Source organism: Antechinus flavipes, chromosome 5 (assembly GCF_016432865.1).
Source record: "Antechinus flavipes isolate AdamAnt ecotype Samford, QLD, Australia chromosome 5, AdamAnt_v2, whole genome shotgun sequence".
In the NCBI taxonomy this organism is placed as follows: Eukaryota; Metazoa; Chordata; class Mammalia; order Dasyuromorphia; family Dasyuridae; genus Antechinus; species Antechinus flavipes.
In genome coordinates this window covers 232,848,987-232,867,004 of record NC_067402.1, presented here as the reverse complement: position 1 = coordinate 232,867,004, position 18,018 = coordinate 232,848,987, and the positions used below count along the sequence as shown (strand labels likewise).

General features: G+C 33.7%; 1 protein-coding gene across 6 annotated transcripts in view; it reads right to left on the bottom strand.

Moving 5' to 3' along the window:
* CCDC91 (coiled-coil domain containing 91) overlaps window positions 1–18,018 on the bottom strand; it is a 527,068-nt gene that overhangs the window by 383,418 nt on the left and 125,632 nt on the right. For all 6 annotated transcript variants that reach the window (XM_051961141.1, XM_051961140.1, XM_051961143.1 and 3 more), the window contains exon 3: window positions 16,974–17,052. In XM_051961141.1, the coding sequence (XP_051817101.1) occupies window positions 16,974–17,052 (79 nt within the window). The remainder of the gene's footprint in view (window positions 1–16,973; window positions 17,053–18,018) is intronic.

Genomic DNA, 18,018 nt, shown 5'->3' with positions numbered 1-18,018 from the left:
AGCTAACCACAAACTCAGTGCAGACAGAGCACAGCCCTGGGGGCAGAGCAGTCACAGTATGAAAATGTGACCTCCTTGGGCCAGAGAGTTTGCAGGAAGAAGCAGACCAGAGAAGGTCTGTTTCCCTCAGAAACGGAAGACACACAGCGAGGCTTGGGCAGCTGACCACAAACTCGAGTGCAGACTACTCAGAGTCCCAGAGGATTCCTGACTCCACTGTCATTGTAGACTCCATGTGGCAGAACCAATACCAAGAGCGAATCAGCACTGACCCAGGGCAGATGCAGTTACTTAGAAAACCTTCCCGCAATAAAGGGAGATCTTAACTTAACAAAAAAAAAAAAAAAAAAAAAAAAAAAAAGTAAAAGAGTAAAGAGGACTCTAACAATTGAAGCTTTTATGGCAAAAGAGAAGAAAATATTTCAAATCCTGAGGAGACTAAAGGCAGATTGTCTCCAGATACAGCTCCAAAAGGTGACAAAACCTGGTCTCCATTACACAAGGTTCTCCTAGAAGAATTTTAAAAGGATCTTAAAAGAGAGCTAGAAGAAAAACAGGGAAAGGAAATGAAAGCTTTGAAAGAGAGTTTGGAAAGGGCAACACAAAATAGACGTAGTGAAATGGAAAAAAAGCATTTAATTCATTAAAAGGTAGATGTGATCAATTGGGAAAGGAAAGGAACTCCCAGAAAAACAATTTTTTTTTTAACAGAAAAAGAAAATAAATTCTTTTAAAAAAAAATTGTGAAGTGTGAAAAGAAAATAACTCCTTAAAAAACAGAATTTGTGAAATGGAAAAAAAAATTCCATAGCACAAAACAACTCATTCACAAATTCAATTGGACAAATACAAAAAGAATTAAAAGAGTAAATGAAAAAAATAATACACTAAAATTCAGAATTGAACAAAGGGAAATGAATGACTCAAGACAGCAAGAATCAGACAAGCAAAACCAAGAAAAAAAAATGGAAAAAATGTAAAATATCTAATGAGGAAAACAACCTACCTGGAAAATAGATCAACAAGAGAAAATCTAAGGATTATCGGACTCATTGAAATACATGATGAAAAAAAGAGTCGAGACATTATCTTTCAGGTAATCATTAAAGAGAACTACCTGGATATCATAGAAACAGAAAATAATATGACCACAGAAAGAATTCACCAAACGCCACCTAAAAGAGACCCCAAAATTAACCCCAAGAAATATCATGGCTAAATTTGAGAACTATTGTACCAAATATATATATTGTATATATATTTTAAAAGCAGCAAGAAAGAAACAATTCAAATATCAAGGAGCCACAATAAGGATTACTCAGGACCTAGCACCTTCCACGTTAAAGGATCGAAGGGCCTATTCTGAAAGGTGAAAGATCTTGGAATGAAACTAAGAATAAATTACCTAGCTAAGCTGAGCATTTTCTTTCAGGGAAGAAGATGAACATTTAATAAAACTAGTGAATTCCATGTATTTTTATTTTTTTTAATAATTATAACTTTTTATTGACAGAACCCATGCCTGGGTAATTTTTTACAATATTATCCCTTGCACTCACTTCTATTTCAACTTTTCCCTTCCCTCCCTCTACTCCCTCCCCCAGATGGCAAGCAGTCCTATACATGTTAAATATGTCACAGTATATCCTAGATACAATATATGTGTGCAAAAACGAACATATTTTTTTTCTCTTGTTGCACGTGAAGAATTGGATTCAGAAGGTAGAAATAACCCAGGAAGGAAAAAAAATACAGTTTGCATTCATTTCCCAGTGTTCTTTCTTTGGGTGTAGCTGCTTCTGTCCATCTTTGATCAAGTGGAACTGAATTAGATCTTGTTGAAGAAATCCACTTCCATCAGAATACATCCTCATACAGTATATATATATAGTTGAGGTATATAATGATCTCCTAGTTCTGCTCATTTAACTTAGCACACAGTTCATGTAAAGTCTCACTAAGCCTCTCTGTATTCATCTTGCTGATCATTTCTTACAGAAAAATAATATTCCATAACATTAATAATATACCACAATTTACCCAACCATTCTCCAATTGATGGGCATCCATTCATTTTCCAGTTTCTAGCCACTAGAAACATTTTGGCACATACAGGTCTCTTTCCCTTCTTTAGTATCTCTTTGGGGGAATTACACGTATTTTTGATAAAAAGACCAGAGCAAAACAAAAAATTTGACCTCCAAATATAAAACTCAAGAAAGGCACAAAAAGTTAACTCTTGAGAACTGTACTTCTATTATGGGTATACATTATATATATAATCTGATTTTACCATTATAAAATAAAAAGGAAACTAGAGATAGAAAGGGGATTGTAAAGAAAAAAAAAAGGGGAGGGTGGGGGAAGCAGAGGTAAAATGAGGGAAATTACATCTCAGAAAGAGGCAAAGAAAACATATTATAACTGAAGGAAAGAAGGGAGGGTGATGAATATTGTGTGAATCTTACTCCTATCAGAATTGGCCCAAAGAAAGAATATTAGATATATCTGGTTCCACCGAGAAACATCTCTCATCTTATAGAAAGGTGGGAGGGGAAAGAGGCAAAGGAAAGTGATAGTCTAAATAGAAGGGAAAAGGGAAATAGTAGGGGGAAGGTATAAGAAAGGAAGAGGGTCTCTAAAGGGGAGGACTGCTTGAGGCAAGTCCAAAATACTGGAGAGGAGGGAAAGGGGAAAAAGAAAGAGAAAAGTATGATCTGGGGTTGATAAGATGACAGGAAATACAGAATTTGTAGTTTTAACTGTAAATGTGAATTTGGCAGACTCTCTCATAAAACCTAAGTGGATAGCAGACTAGCTTAAAAGCCAGAATCCTAAAATATGTTGTTTACAAGAAACACATTTAAAGCAGAGTGATACACAGAGAGTAAAGGTAAAAAGCTGGAGCAGAATCGATGCTTAAGATGAAGTTTAAAAAAAGCAGGGTAGCCAATCTTTTCTCAGATCAGTCAAAAGCAAAAATTGATCTAATTACAAGAGATAAGGAAATTATATCTTGCTAAAGGGTAGCATAGAAATGAAGCCATATCAATATTAAACATATATGCACCAAGTGGTATACCATCTAAGTTTCTAAAGAAGTTAAGAGCGTTGCAAAAAGAAATAGACAGCAAAACTATAATAGTGGGAGATCTCAGTCTTGCTCTCTCAGAATTAGATAAATCAAACTATAAAATAAATAAGAAAGAGGTTAAAGAGGTAAATAGAATACTAGAAAACCATTGGAGAAAACTGAATGGAGACAAAAAGTAGTATCCTTTCTTCTCAAGAGTTCATGAAACCTATACAAAAATTGACCATAAATTGGAACATGAAGACCTCAAAATCAAATGCAGAAAGGTAGAAATAGTAAATATATTTTTTTCAGATCATGATGCAATAAAAATTTACAATAATGAGACAAAATACCAAAATTTGTGGGATGCAGCCAAAGCAGTAATAAGGGGAAATTTTATATTTGTAGAGCTTACTTGCGAAAATAGAGAAAGAGAAGATCAATAAATTGGGCTTGCAACTAAAAAAAGCTTGAAAAAGAATTAATTAAAAACCCCCAACCAAATATCAAACTTGAAATTCTAAAAATTAAATGGAGAGATCAATAAAATTAAAATTTAAAAAAACTATTTAATTAATAAATAAAACTAAGAGTTGGTTTTACAAAAAAAAAAAATCAATAAATATATAAACCTTTACTTAATTTAATTAAAAAAAGGAAACAGGAAAATCAAATTGTTAATCTCAAAAATTTAAAGGGAGAACTATCCAACAATGAAGAGGAAACTAGAGCAATTATCAGGAGTTATTTTGCCCAACTTTATGCCAATAAATTTGACAACCTAAATTAAATGAAATGGAGTAAAATCTACAAAAATATAGATGGCCCAGATTAACAGAAGAGGAAATAAATTACTTAAACAGTTCCATTTTAGAAAAAGAAATAAAACAAGCTATTAATCAACTCCCAAAGAAAAAATCCCCAGAACCAGATAGATTTACATCTGAATTCTACCAAACATTTAAAGAACAATTAACTTCAATACTATATAAACTATTTGAAAAAATAGGGAATGAAGGACTTCTACCAAACTCTTTTTATGATACAGACATAGTACTGACACCTAAACCAGGTAGAATGAAAACACTAGAGAGTATAGGAATAAATGAACTTTTCCTTAAAATATCACTAGAATCTATTTAAAATCATAAGCAATACCAAATGGTTTTGGTGACCACTGCTTTTTAACTTGATATAATCAAAATTTTCTATTTTGTGATTAATAATGCTCGCTAGTTCTTCTATGATCACAAATTCCTTTCTCCTCCACAAGTCTGAGAGGTAAACGATCCTACGTTATTTTAATTTATGTATAATCTTATTCTTTATGCCTAAATCATGAACCCATTTTGATTTTATCTTGGTGCAAGGTGTTAAGTGCGAGGCCATGCCTAGTTTTTTTGTCAAATAATGAATTCTTATTCTAAAAGTTGAAGTCTTTGAGTTTGTTAAACACTAGATTGTTATGGTAATTGACTATTTTGTCTGTGAACATAACCTATTCCACTGATCAATTAGTCTATTTTTTAGCCAATACCAAATGGTTTTGGTGCCCACTGCATTATAATATAATTTTAGACCAGGTACAGCTAGGTCACCTTCATTTGATTTATTTTTCATTAGTTCCTTTGAAATTCTTGACCTTTTGTTCTTCCATATGAATTTTGTTATTTTTTCTATGCCATTAAATTAGTTTCTGGGAAGTCTGACTAGTGTAGCACTAAATAAATAGATTAGTTTAGGGAGTATTGTCATCTTTATTACATTCGCTCAACCTACCCAAGAGCATTTCATATTTTTCCAATTGCTTAGATCTGATTTTATTTGTGTGGAAAGTGCTTTGTAGCTTTGTTCATATAGTTCCTGACTACCTTAGTAGATAGATTCCTAATATTTTATACTACCGACAGTTATTTTAAATGGAATTTCTCTTTGTATCTCTTGCTGTTCAATTCTGTTAGTGATGTATAAAAATGCTGATGATTTATGTGGATTTATTTTGTATGCTGCAACTTTGCTAAAGTTGTGGATTGTTTCTAATTGCTTTTTGTTAGAATTTCTGGCATTCTCTAAGTATACCATCATATCATCTGCAGAGTGATAATTTGGTTTCCTCATTGCCTACTCTAATTCCTTTAATATCTTTTTCATCTCTTATTGCCAAAGCTATCATTTCTAATACAATTGTATAATAATACAATTATTATTGTAATGGTGACAGTGGGCAGCCATGTTTCACTCCTGATTTTATTAGAAATGGTTCCAATTTATCACCAATACATATGATGCTTACTGATGGTTTTAAATACATATTACAATTTTAAGAAAAAGTCCAGTTATTCCTATACTGTCTAGTGTTTTTAATAGGAATGGGTGGTCGATTTTATCAAATGGTTTTCTGCATCTATTGAGATTTTTGTTAATTTGGTTAAATTGGTTAATCATTATTGTTAATATGATTAATTTTGGTTATTGATAGTCAATTATGCTAATAGTTTTCCTAATATTAAACCAGTCCTGCATTCCTGGTATAAATCCTACTTGGTCATGGTACATTATCCTGGAGATGGTTTTCTGTAATATTTTTGCTTGTATTTTATTTAAGATTTTTGCATCAATGTTCATTAGAAAGATTGGTCTATAATTTTCTTTCTCTGTTTTTGTCCTACCTGTTTAGGTATCAGTACCATGTCTGTGTCATAAAAGGAATTTGGTAGAAGTCCTTCATTCCCTATTTTTTCAAATAATTTATATAGCATTAGAGTAAATTGTTCTTTAAAGGTCTGGTAGAATTCACATGTAAATACATCTGGTCCTGGGAATTTTTCCTTAGGGAGTTGATTAAAGGCTTGTTTTATTTCTTTTTCTAAAATGGGACTGTTTAACCAATTTACTTCTTCCTTTCTTAATCTGGGCAAGCTATATTTTTGAAGGTATTCATCCATTTCATTTAAGCTATCGAATTAATTGGCATAAACTTGGGCAAAGTAACTCTAATTATTGCTCTAATTTCCTCTTCCTTAGTGGAAAGTTCTCCCCTTTCCATTTTTAAGACTAACAATTTGATATTCCTCTTTCCTTTTTTAAATCAAATTTATCTATTTTGTTGGTTTTTTCATAGAACCAACTCTGAATTTTCTTTATTCAATTTATTTTTTTTCACTTTCAAATTTCTTAATTTCTCCATTTATTTTTACAATTTCAAGTTTAGTGTTTGGGGGTTTTTAATTTACTATTTTTCTAGCTTTTTTAAGTTGCAAGACTAATTCATTGATTTTCTCTTTCTCTATGTAAGTAGGCTCTAGAGATATAAATTTTCCCCTCATTACTGCATATCCCACATATTTTGGTATGTTGTCTCATTACTGTCATTGTCTTGGATGAAATTACTGTGTCTATGATTTGTTGTTTCATCCAATCATTCTTTAGGATCACATTATTTAGTTTCCAATTACTTTTTGGTCTATTTTCCCCTGGCTTTTATTGAATGTAATTTTTATTGCATCATGATCTGAAAAGAATACATTTTGATATTTCTGCCTTTATGCATTTAAATATGAGGTCTTCACATCCTAATATATGGTCAATTTTTGTATAGGTTCCATGGACTGCTGAAAAGAAAGTGTAATCCTTTCTTTCTCCATTTAGTTTTCTCCAAAGATCTATCATATCTAACTTTTCTAGTGTTCTATTTACTTCTTTAACTTCTTTCTTATTTATTTTGTGGTTTGATTTATCTATTTCTGAGAGTGCAAGGTTGCGATCTCCCACTATTATAATTTTCCTTTCTATTTCTTGTTGCAGCTCTATTAACTTCTCCTTTAAGAATTTAGATGCTATACCACTTGGTGCATATATGTTTAATACTGATATTGCTTCATTATCTATGCTACCTTTTAGCAAGATATAGTGCCCTTCCTTGTCTCATTTAATTAGATTAATTTTTGCATTTGCTTGATCTGAGATCAGGATGGCTACCCCTGCTTTTTTGACTTCACCTGAAGCATAGTAGATTCCGCTCCAGCCTTTTACTTTTACTCTTTATGTATTGCCCTGCTTCAAGTGTGTTTCCTGTAAATAACATATTGCAGGATTCTGACTTTTAATCCCTGACCACGAGCAAAAACAGACCATTTATGACAAAATTTTAGATTATCTTCTGTTGATAATGTGTTGTACTCCCAATATTCGTAGGTTTTGACAGTCAAGCACTAATTCTGAGGCAGTTTCATAAAAAAAGTAGTCTGAGGGTAAGGGAAAACTTAGATAGACGAGTGTCCTCTCCACCATCTTTGCTCCACCCCTCTGGAAAGTGTTTTGTAGTTTTGCTCATATAGTTCCTGACTTTGCCTTGGTAAATGGATTCCCAAATATTTTATACTATCGATAGTTATTTTAAGTGGAATTTCTCTTTGTATTTCTTGCTGTTGGATTTTGTTAGTAATGTATAAAAATGCTGATGAATTATATGGATTTATTTTGTATCCTGCACCTTTGCTTATCATTACATACCTGTCAGATTGGCTAAGATGACAGGATAAGATAATGATGAATGCTGAAAGGGATGTGGGAAAACTGGAACACTGATACATTGTTGGTGGAACTGTGAACGGAGCCAACCATTCTGGAAAGCAGTTTGGAACTATGCTCAAAAAGTTATTAAACTGCATACCCTTTCATCCAGCAATGTTTCTATTGGGATTATATCCCAAAGAGATTTTAAAAGAGGGAAAGGGACCCACATGTGCAAAAATATTTGTGGCAAACCTTTTCATAGTATTAAAAAACTGTAAACTGAGTGGATGTCCATCAATTAAAGAATGGCTGAATAAATTATGGTATGTGAATTCTATGGAATATTATTGTTCTGTAAGAAACGATCAGCAGGATGATTTCAGAGAAGCTTGGAGAGACCAACATGAAATGATGCAAAGTGAATGAGCAGAACCAGGAGAGCATTATACACAGTAACAAGAAGACTATATGTAGATCAATTCTGATAGTTGTGGCTCTCTTGAACATTGAGATGATTCAGACCAGTTCCACTTGTACAGTGATGAAGAGAACCATCTACACCCAGAGAGAGGACTATGGGAAGTGAGTGTGGATCACACCATAGCATTTTCACTTTTTCTATTATTGTTAGCTTGCATTTTTGTTTTCCTTCTCAGGTTGTTTTTTTTTTTTTCTTTCTAGATCTGATTTTTCCTATGCATCAAGATAACTGTATAAATGTATAAATATGTATACATATATTGGATTTAATATATATTTTAACATATTTCACATATACTGGACTACCAGACATCTAGGGGAGGGGGTCAGAGGAAGGAGGGGATAATTTGGAACAGAAGCTTTTGCAAGGATCAATGTTGAAAGAGTAGTCATGCATATGTGTTGTAAATCAAAGGCTATAAAAAAAGAAATTTTTTAAAATTTATATATATATATATATATATACACACACACACACACACACACACACACACATATACACACACACACACACACACACACACACACACACACACACACACACATATATATATTGCCCAGATTAACAGAAGAAATAAATTAAATACTCCATTTTAGAAAAATAAATTGAACAAGCCTTTAATGACAGCCGTAAGAAATAATCTCCAGAGCCAGATGGATTCAAATTTCAAGTAGAAAATCAAATAAAAAATTGACATTTAAGGAAAGGAAAGGAAAGGAAAGGGGAAGGGGAAGGGGAAGGGGAAGGGGAAGGGGAAGGGGAAGGGGAAGGGGAAGGGGAAGGGGAAGGGGAAAGGGAGGGGGAAGGGGAGGGGGAAGGGGAAGGGGAAGGGGAGGGGGAGGGGGAAGGGGAAGGGGAAGGGGAGGGGGAGGGGGAAGGGGAAGGGGAGGGGGAGGGGGAAGGGGAAGGGGAAGGGGAGGGGGAAGGGGAAGGGGAGGGGGAAGGGGAAGGGGAAGGGGAGGGGGAAGGGGAAGGGGAGGGGGAGGGGGAAGGGGAGGGGGAAGGGGAAGGGGAGGGGGAGGGGTAAGGGGAAGGAGAAGGGGAAGAGGAAGGGGGAGGGGGAGGGGGAAGGGGAGGGGGAGGGGGAAGGGGAAGGGGAAGGGGAGGGGGAAGGGGAAGGGGAGGGGGAGGGGGAGGGGGAAGGGGAAGGGGAAGGGAAGAAATGATGAGCAGAATACTCTCAGAAAAACCTGGAATGTCCTTCATGAGCTCACACAAAATGAAATATATTTGGCATCATAAGGAATATTTGGGGATAATCAGCTGTGAATATTGAAAAGTGCTATCCATACCCAAATAAAGAACTGATCTTTGTGAATACAGATTGAAACATACTTTTTTTTTTTAAACTTTATTTTTCTTAAGATTTTTTTTTGGGGGGGAAAGATTTATGTTTTCTTTTACAACATGATTTTTATTAGAAATGTTTTGCATAGCTTCACATGTCCTTTCTCAAGGGGAAGAGAGAAGAAGGCAGAGAATCTGAACTTAAAGTTTTAAAAACAAATGTTAAACTGTTTTACATGTAACTGGGAATATACATACACACATATATAAACAACCAAAAAAAAGGAAATCAGAAATAGGAATTACATTCAACAATCACATAGCAACCTGCATTTGATTTAATATACAAATCCTAGGGAGAACTTAGGATTTTAACTCAAGACCAGAAGTATAAATGCTTTATCATTTTGCCTCTATGAGATGGAAAAATATATTGAATAGTCTGATACATTACATTTACATAGTACTTATTCACTGCCTCACTTTGATTCCATCAAGAACATTTTGGAGCAAGTATACAAACTATTCACATTTCTCATATGAGGAAACAGGCTCGGAGGCAAAATAAGTTACCTAAAGAAACACAACTAGCAAGTGCACAAAAAAAATTATTCTTACAATCTTTTGTTTGTACTGTTTTTATACCAAAAGTTGGCTCTACTTTAGGTTTATCTTACATAAGAAAATTCCAGTGAAATTGGACAAAAACATCACATATATTTAGCAAAGTCAAAGTTCTTGCTCACAAAATGTTTATATCTTATTATTTTCAAGGCATAAGTTGCAATGTTAGAAAAGGCATTAGTTTCCCCAATTTACCTCAGATTATACACACATGCTGTTAAACTTGAATTATATAAATTAGGAAGTAGTTAGGTGGAACAGTGGATAGAGCACTAGACCTGCAATGAGGAAGGTCTGAGTTCATCTTAATGAAATGACAGCCACCTACACCCAAAGAAAGAACAGAGCGAACTGACGATGGATCACAACATAGAATTTTCACTCTTTTTATTGTCATTTACTTGAAATTTATTTTTTTTCTCATTTTTTTTCCTTTTGGATCTGATTTTTCTTGTGCAGCAAGGTAATTGCATAAATATAAATGCCTATATTGTATTTAACATATATTTTTACCATATTTAACATATTGGATTACTTGCCACTTAGGACAGGGTGAGAGGAAGGGGAGAAAAACTGGAACATAAGGGTCACTATGGAAAAGTTATTCCTGCATGTATTTTGAAAATAAAAGGCATCAATAAAATTATATGTATATCTTTGATTTTAACATTAAAACATCTACAATTCACTAGTCTCAATTAAAAATCAGTTAAGTTTTATAGTAGGCATTCTTTTTGGCGGATTCTTGCAATTAATTCTAAAAATGGAAGAAAAAGAAAATTGTTGAAGATCAACATGAAAAGATTCAGCAGATTTCTATATAATCAAAAAATTTTCAGTATTTGACAAAAATAATTTGATTTCTCTGTTGGAAAAGTCTATTTCCTACTCTAGAATCTAGAAGATGTTTAGATAAAAATGATCTGCATCATTCTTACGATCTTATCTAAATCTTATGATTATGATTTAAGAGAAAAAGAAAACGGCTTTTTCTAGGCATGTAATCTGCTCTTCTGCCTATTCCCATTCAAGAAAATAACTTAGGAAAACATTTACCTCACATTCAAAAATTTTCTTAAATGTCTAAAACCTAGGATGAACTGCAAAAAAATAAAATAAAAACTAAAAAACAACCCAGTAAATCAAGAATTCCCCCCATTCCATCACAAACTACCCTTCACCCACTACTGAAAAGAAAAACCTTCATTTTTATAGATAGAATGTGAAAGTTTGTCTTTTAAAGCAAAAACAAAATAAAAATAAAAGAGGTAAGAAAAGGGAGCGGAGCCAAGATGGCAGAGAAGACATGAGTATTTATGAGCTGTCCTCTACTCTCAAATTATTTTCCTGAAACTCAGTCTCTAAATTAGTGCTTGACTGTCAGAACCCACAAGTATTATGAGTATAACACATTACCAACAGAAGATAATCTGGAATTTCAACAGAAAATGTTCCTCGCTCGTGTGGGGATGAAATAGGGTTAGGCCAGGCACAGATTCAGGCAGATAAGCAGTTAGAGCATAAATAACAGCTCACACTGAGCAGACAGGAATGGGGCGGGTGTAGTCTCCCCCAGCAGAAAATCTGGGGGGAGAACTTTACCAGTGTCAGACACTTTGCTCTGGCAGCAAGCCAGTAGATCAGTAGATCAGAAGCTATAAACACAAAGGATAAAGACTATAACCCCAAAATGCTAGAGTCTCTTGGGATCTGGCCACACCCACCCAGCACTGGGAGAGACTCAGCACAATCTCAGCTTGAAACCACTAATCCCAGAGCAGCCACTGCTACCCCACTGCCACTTCATTGCCACTTTCTGTTGTCTGTAGAGACAGCTTGGAAATACCTTTCTACCCCCCATCAGCAGACTGCAGTGTTTTTTGTATTTGTTTTTTTTTTTTTTTTTTTTTTTTTTTTTTTAATGAGTAAAAAGGTAAAGCAGGCTCTAACTATAAATAGCTTTTATACTGAAAGAGAGCAGATTTCAAACTCTGAGGAGACTAAAAACAGTTTGCCTCTAGATGAAAACCCAAATGTGGATATGATCTAGTCCCCACCACATAAGAATCTCATAGAAGAAATTTAAAATAATCTTAAAAGAGAACTAGAAGAAAAATGGGAAAAGGAAAGGAAAGCTTTGCAAGAGGATCTGGATAAGACATACAACTCATTTAAAAAAAAAGAGTAGAAAAAGAAAACAATTCCCTGAAAAACAGAATTTGTGAAGAGGGAAAAGAAAATAACTCCTTAAAAAAAAAAAATTGGTGAATGGAAAAAAATTCCATAGAACAAAACAAGTCATTCAAAAACTCAAGTGGACAATTACAAAAAGAAATAAAAAAGTAAATAAAGAAAATAATTCATTAAATATCAGAATTGAACAAATGGAATTGAATGGATCGAGGAGACACCAAGAATCAGTCAAACAAAACCAAAAAAGAAAAAAATTGAGAAAAAAATTGAGAAAAAAATTAAATACCTACTTGGGAAAACAACAGACCTGGAAAATACATCTAGGAGAGATAATCTAAGAATTACTGGACTCCCTGAAAATCATAATGGAAAAAAAAGAGCCTAGACACTATTTTTCAGGAAATCATTAAAGAGAACTGCCCAAATATGTAGAAACAGAAGGTAAAATAGACACTGAAAGAATTCATGTTCTGAAAGAGATCCCAAAATTAAAACTCAAAGAAATATTGTGGCTAAATTTCAGAACAATCAGACCAAGGAAAAAATACTACAAGCAGCCACAAAAAACAATTCAAATACCAAGGAGTCACAATAAGGATTACTCAGGATCTAGCAGCATCCACATTAAAAGATTAAAGGTCCTGGAATCTCAAAAGGTGTCTCAAAAGAAGTTGACGGCTTGAATCCATATTTCACAGAGCAAAGCTTTATTGCAATATAACTCCATTACAAAACAGACTGAATTGTAAGGGAATTCAGTACAGAAAAAGAAGCAAAGGAGATTTTTTTATACAATTTTTGATCATAGATATGCAAATTCTGTGGCTCAAGGGTAGGAGCGAAGGAATAATCTCCAGATGAATGAGAGTGGTCTCCAAAATTTGATTATCACTGACCAGATCATAAGTTGAGAAGTAGTCTATTCCGAATCAGACAGACTGGTCAAAGGAATTTCCCAAGGCAGACTCCAAAACCAAAAGTTTTAGGGTTTCATATTAGTAATCATCAGTATTATCAATCTCAAATGATTGTTGTCAGTATTAAATGAGAAAACATTAAAAGCTTTATACAATTCTATACACGTAAGCTTCTCCTATATTCTATTTCTTATATTTCAATCATCAAATCCAACTGATTCTTCAAATTTTCTATCATTCTGATTCTTTTTTTTTTTTCAAAGTTGCAAGGCTGCTTTAGACACTCATTGACTCTTCCTACCAAGATTATGGAAAGAGCCTTCATTCAGTACTATTCCTTCAATCTGGCACACAATTAATCTGCCTAAAATGCAACTTTAAATATTTCATTCCCAAATTTAAAAACTCTTAATGGCTCTTTCTTATCTATCAAATGACATAGAAACTATTAAGTTTGAAATTTAAGACCATACATAAAATAGCTTTGAAGTGTCATTCCAGTTTTCTTGTTTGGGAACTTTTTTTTAATGGCAATTCTCCTATACCAACCATTTTTGTTATTGTTGAGTCATTTGGGGTTTTCTAGGCAATGATATTGGGGTGGTTTGCTATTTCTTTCTCCAATTCATTTCATACATAAGGAACTGAAGTAAAGAGTATTACATGATTTAGCTAAGATCAGACAGGTAGAGTCTCCTGATTCCAGGGCTGGCACTCTAACTACTCTGCCACTTAGCTACATTAATTATAAGCAAATTAAATAATTCATACATCTCCAAACACATCATCTTAGCGAAAACAAAGTTCCAGTGACCTCCCCCTCCTCAATGGTCACATTATTCTTATGACATTAACCACATGATAGCTTTATATTATACTTAACTAGAAGCAATCCTCTTTTGTTTCCTACAAGTCAAATTTGATAATCCCCATATCTACTACAAAACCTTGAACATTGACAATAAAAATTTGTTGAATGGATAGTCCTTAAAAGTTATCAGATTTTAAAAGTATTTTAAGCAAAAATGTGAGGAGGAAAATTTTCTTTCTTCTTTCTTCCTTCCTTCCTCCTTCCCTCCTTCCTCTTTCCCTCCCTCCCTGCCTCTCTCTCTCTTTCTTTCTCTCTTTATTTCTTTTTTTTTTCCTTCCTTCCTTCTTTTCTTTCGTGAATGCTGGAATAGGAAATGGGTCTTGCAAGAACGGGTGCCTAGATGAATAGACACACAGTTTTGAAATTCTAAAGGCAGCATTTTATTTGCTATCCTGAAGGCACAAGTCCCTTGCCTAATTCCTCATTAATCTGATGCTACAGAAGTTGCAAGACATGACTACCCTTTATTACATAGCCAGGCCCAGCTCCCAAGGAGTTTACATTCTACAAGAGGGGAGGTGACTGAGGAGGGATAGGGGCAAAGAACAAAAGATTCTTTTCAAATATCAGGGCACCTTTCCTGATTATAAAAGTCACTCCCTGTGCCCAAGGAGTTTCTATTCCTTTGAGGGAAAATAACCTCCACCCTTGATGAGGGAAATTTTCTATATTAAATTTCTCTCTTTTTTTGCTGACTTGGCTGCCTTAAAAATATTATATAAAGATAATTTTTAAAAACCAAACAATAATAATTTATAAGCACCTACTTTATACTAAGTTATAGTATAAAAATTAGCTGACATATTTTAGATCTTTATCCTAATGGAATTAATTTTATGTTTGATTTTTTTAAACAAGTATATTTTCATTTTCATTGTTCCAATTTTTAATATTTTAATAATCATTTTCCAAACTTGAAATATAATTCATGTTTGTAATGTTGACAATGGAGAATCTCTTTATTCTAAGGAATAGAGATTCTCTTACCACTAGAGTGAATAAATTATGAAAAATTATTTGAGACATTTAATTTCTAAAACTCAGTCCAGTTATAGATTGCATAGAACTCAAGATTTATCAAATGAAGGTGACCTAGCTGTACCTGATCTAAAACTATATTATAAAGCAGCAATCACCAAAACCATTTAGTATTGGCTAAGAAATACACTAGATGATCAGTGAATAGGTTAGCTTTACAGGAAAAAATAGTCAATAACTATAGCAATCTAGTGTTTGACAAATCCAAAGACCTCAAATTTTGGGATAAGAATTCACTATTTGACAAAAACTACTGGGAAAATTGAAAATTAGTATGGCAGAAACTAAGCACTAACCCACACTTAACACCATACACCAAGATAAGATCAAAATGGGTTCATGATCTAGGCATAAAGAATGAGATTATAAATAAATTAGATTATAAATAAATAAACTATGAATAGTTTACCTTTCATATCTGTGGAGGAGAAAGGAATTTGTGACCAAAGAAGAACTAGAGATCATCATTGATCACAAAATAGAAAATTTTGATAATATCAAATTAAAAAGCTTTTGTACTAATGCAGACAAGATTAGAAGGGAAGCAATAAACTGGGAAAACATGTTTACAGTTAAAAGTTTTGATAAAGGTCTCATTTCCAAAATATTTAGAGAATTGATTCTAATTTATAAAAAATCAAGCCATTCTCCAATTGATAAATGGTCAAAGGATATGAACAGACAATTTTCAGATGATGAAATTGAAACTATTTCTACCCATATAAAAAGGTGTTCCAAATCTTATTGATTAGAGAAATGCAAATTAAGACAACTCTGAGATACCACTACACAACTCTCAGATTGGATAAGATGACAGGAAAAGATAGTGATGACTGTTGGTGGGGATGTGAGGAAACTGGGACACTGATGCAATATTGGTGGAGCTGTGAACAGATCCAACCCTTCTGGAGAGCAATTTGGAACTATGCTCAAAAAGTTGTCAAACTGTGCATTCCTTTTGATCCAGCAGTGCTACTATATCCCAATGAGATATTAAAGAAGGGAAAGGGACCTGTATGTGCAAAAATGTTTGTGGCAGCCCTTTCTCTAGTGGCTAGAAACTGGAAATTGAATGGATGCCCATCAATTGGAGAATGGCTGAATAAATTGTGACATATGAATGTTATGGAATATTATTGTTCTGTAAGAAATGACCAGCAAGATGAATACAAAGAGGCTCGGAGAGATTTACATGAACTGATACTATATGAAATGAGCAGAACCAGATCATTACACACTTCAACAATAATACTAGATGAGGATCAATTCTGATGGATGTGGCTCTCTTTAGCAATGAGAGGATCCAAATCAGTCCCAATTATCAGTGAAGAACAGAACCAGCTACACCCTGCGAAAGAAGACTGGGAAATGAGTGTGGACCACAACATAGCATTTCCATTCTTCCTGTTATTGTTTGCTTGCATTTTTGTTTTTCTTCCCAAGTTATTTTTACCTTCTTTCTAAATCCGATTTTTCTTGTGTAGCAAGACAACTGTATAAACACATATACATATATTGTAGTTAGCACATACTTTAACATATTTAATATGTATGGGACTGCATGCCATCTAGAGGAAGGGGTGGAGGGAAGGAGGGGAAAAGTTGGAACAGAAGTTTTTGCAAGGGTCAATGTTGAAAAATTACCCATGCATATGTTTTGTCAATAAAAAGCTATAATAAAAAAATAAATTTTAAAAAAGAGAGGGAAAAAAGTTGCAAAAAAACCTCAAGATTTATTTAATATTCATTTTGTAATTTTTAGAATCAAATCTTTAAGCAACACAACGTATTTGTTACACAAGATGAACAAGTATCTCAATGAGATACAGAAAATACAAAAAATAATAATTTTCTTTATATATATATATATATATATATATATATAAACACACACAAACACACACAGAGCAATGTGTGTATATATACTGAAACATGAAATGGAAGACAGTGCCAATTATTAAAAGCCAGTACCTGTTGGAAATGCTGCCCAAGGAATAGCAGGAGAGGTAGTGTGGGTTTCACCACTTCCACATTCAAAAGTCTCTGCTGCCTAGAACAGAAAACTAAATTATTATAAAAAATTTTAAAAAGAGAGAAACAATAGATCTCATTGAAGTGCAAATTTCTATCTTTATTCTTTACCACTCTATCAAATTCTCAAATATATTTTAAAACTCTACTGACAGATTCAATTTTCAACTTCTTAACTTTATCTTTAGCTCTCCTTGCCAGTGAATTTGCATCTTTAAAACTCCAATTTGGCTTTTCATCTAAATGGAGTTGATATGTGAACCAAAATGTCCCATGTAGCTCTAACTACAAATAATTCAGGGAAATATTTTTTAAACATCTATAAAATATAAAAAATCTCTAGAAGAAATTTTTTAATTTGATCAATCTAAATGAGGATCAATTTGAGAAGATGGGTTGGGGTAGCTAGATGGCACAATGGATAAAGCACCAGCCCTGATATCAGGAGGACCCAAGTTCAAATCTAGCCTCAGTCACTATGTGACCCTGGGCAAGTTACTTAACCCTTCATCCAAAAAAGAGAAAGAGAGAGACACTAACCTCAAGGAGCTAACAATGTAATGAGATAAGAAATATGCAAACAAATATTTAACAAACAAGCTATATACAAGATAAATAGGAATAATTAACAGACTGAAGGTACTAAAATTAGCAGGACTTGGAAAGGTTTCCTGTAGAAGATAGGATTTTGTTGGGCTTTAAGGGAGTCAGTAAAGTCAACTAGTAGACTTAAGAAAGGATATAATTCCAGAAATGTGGGACAGCCAGAGAAAATGCCTGGACCTAAGACATCGAGTCTTATTTGTGGAATAAAAAGAAGGCCAATGTCACTGAACTGAAAAATATATGATGGGAAGCATAATCAGACTGAACCAGAAGGAGGAGACTAGATCATGAAGAGTTTTGACTACCAAACAGAATTTTATATTTGATTTTAGATGCAAGAGTCACTGGAGTTTAATGAGCAGAAGATGACATGGTCAGA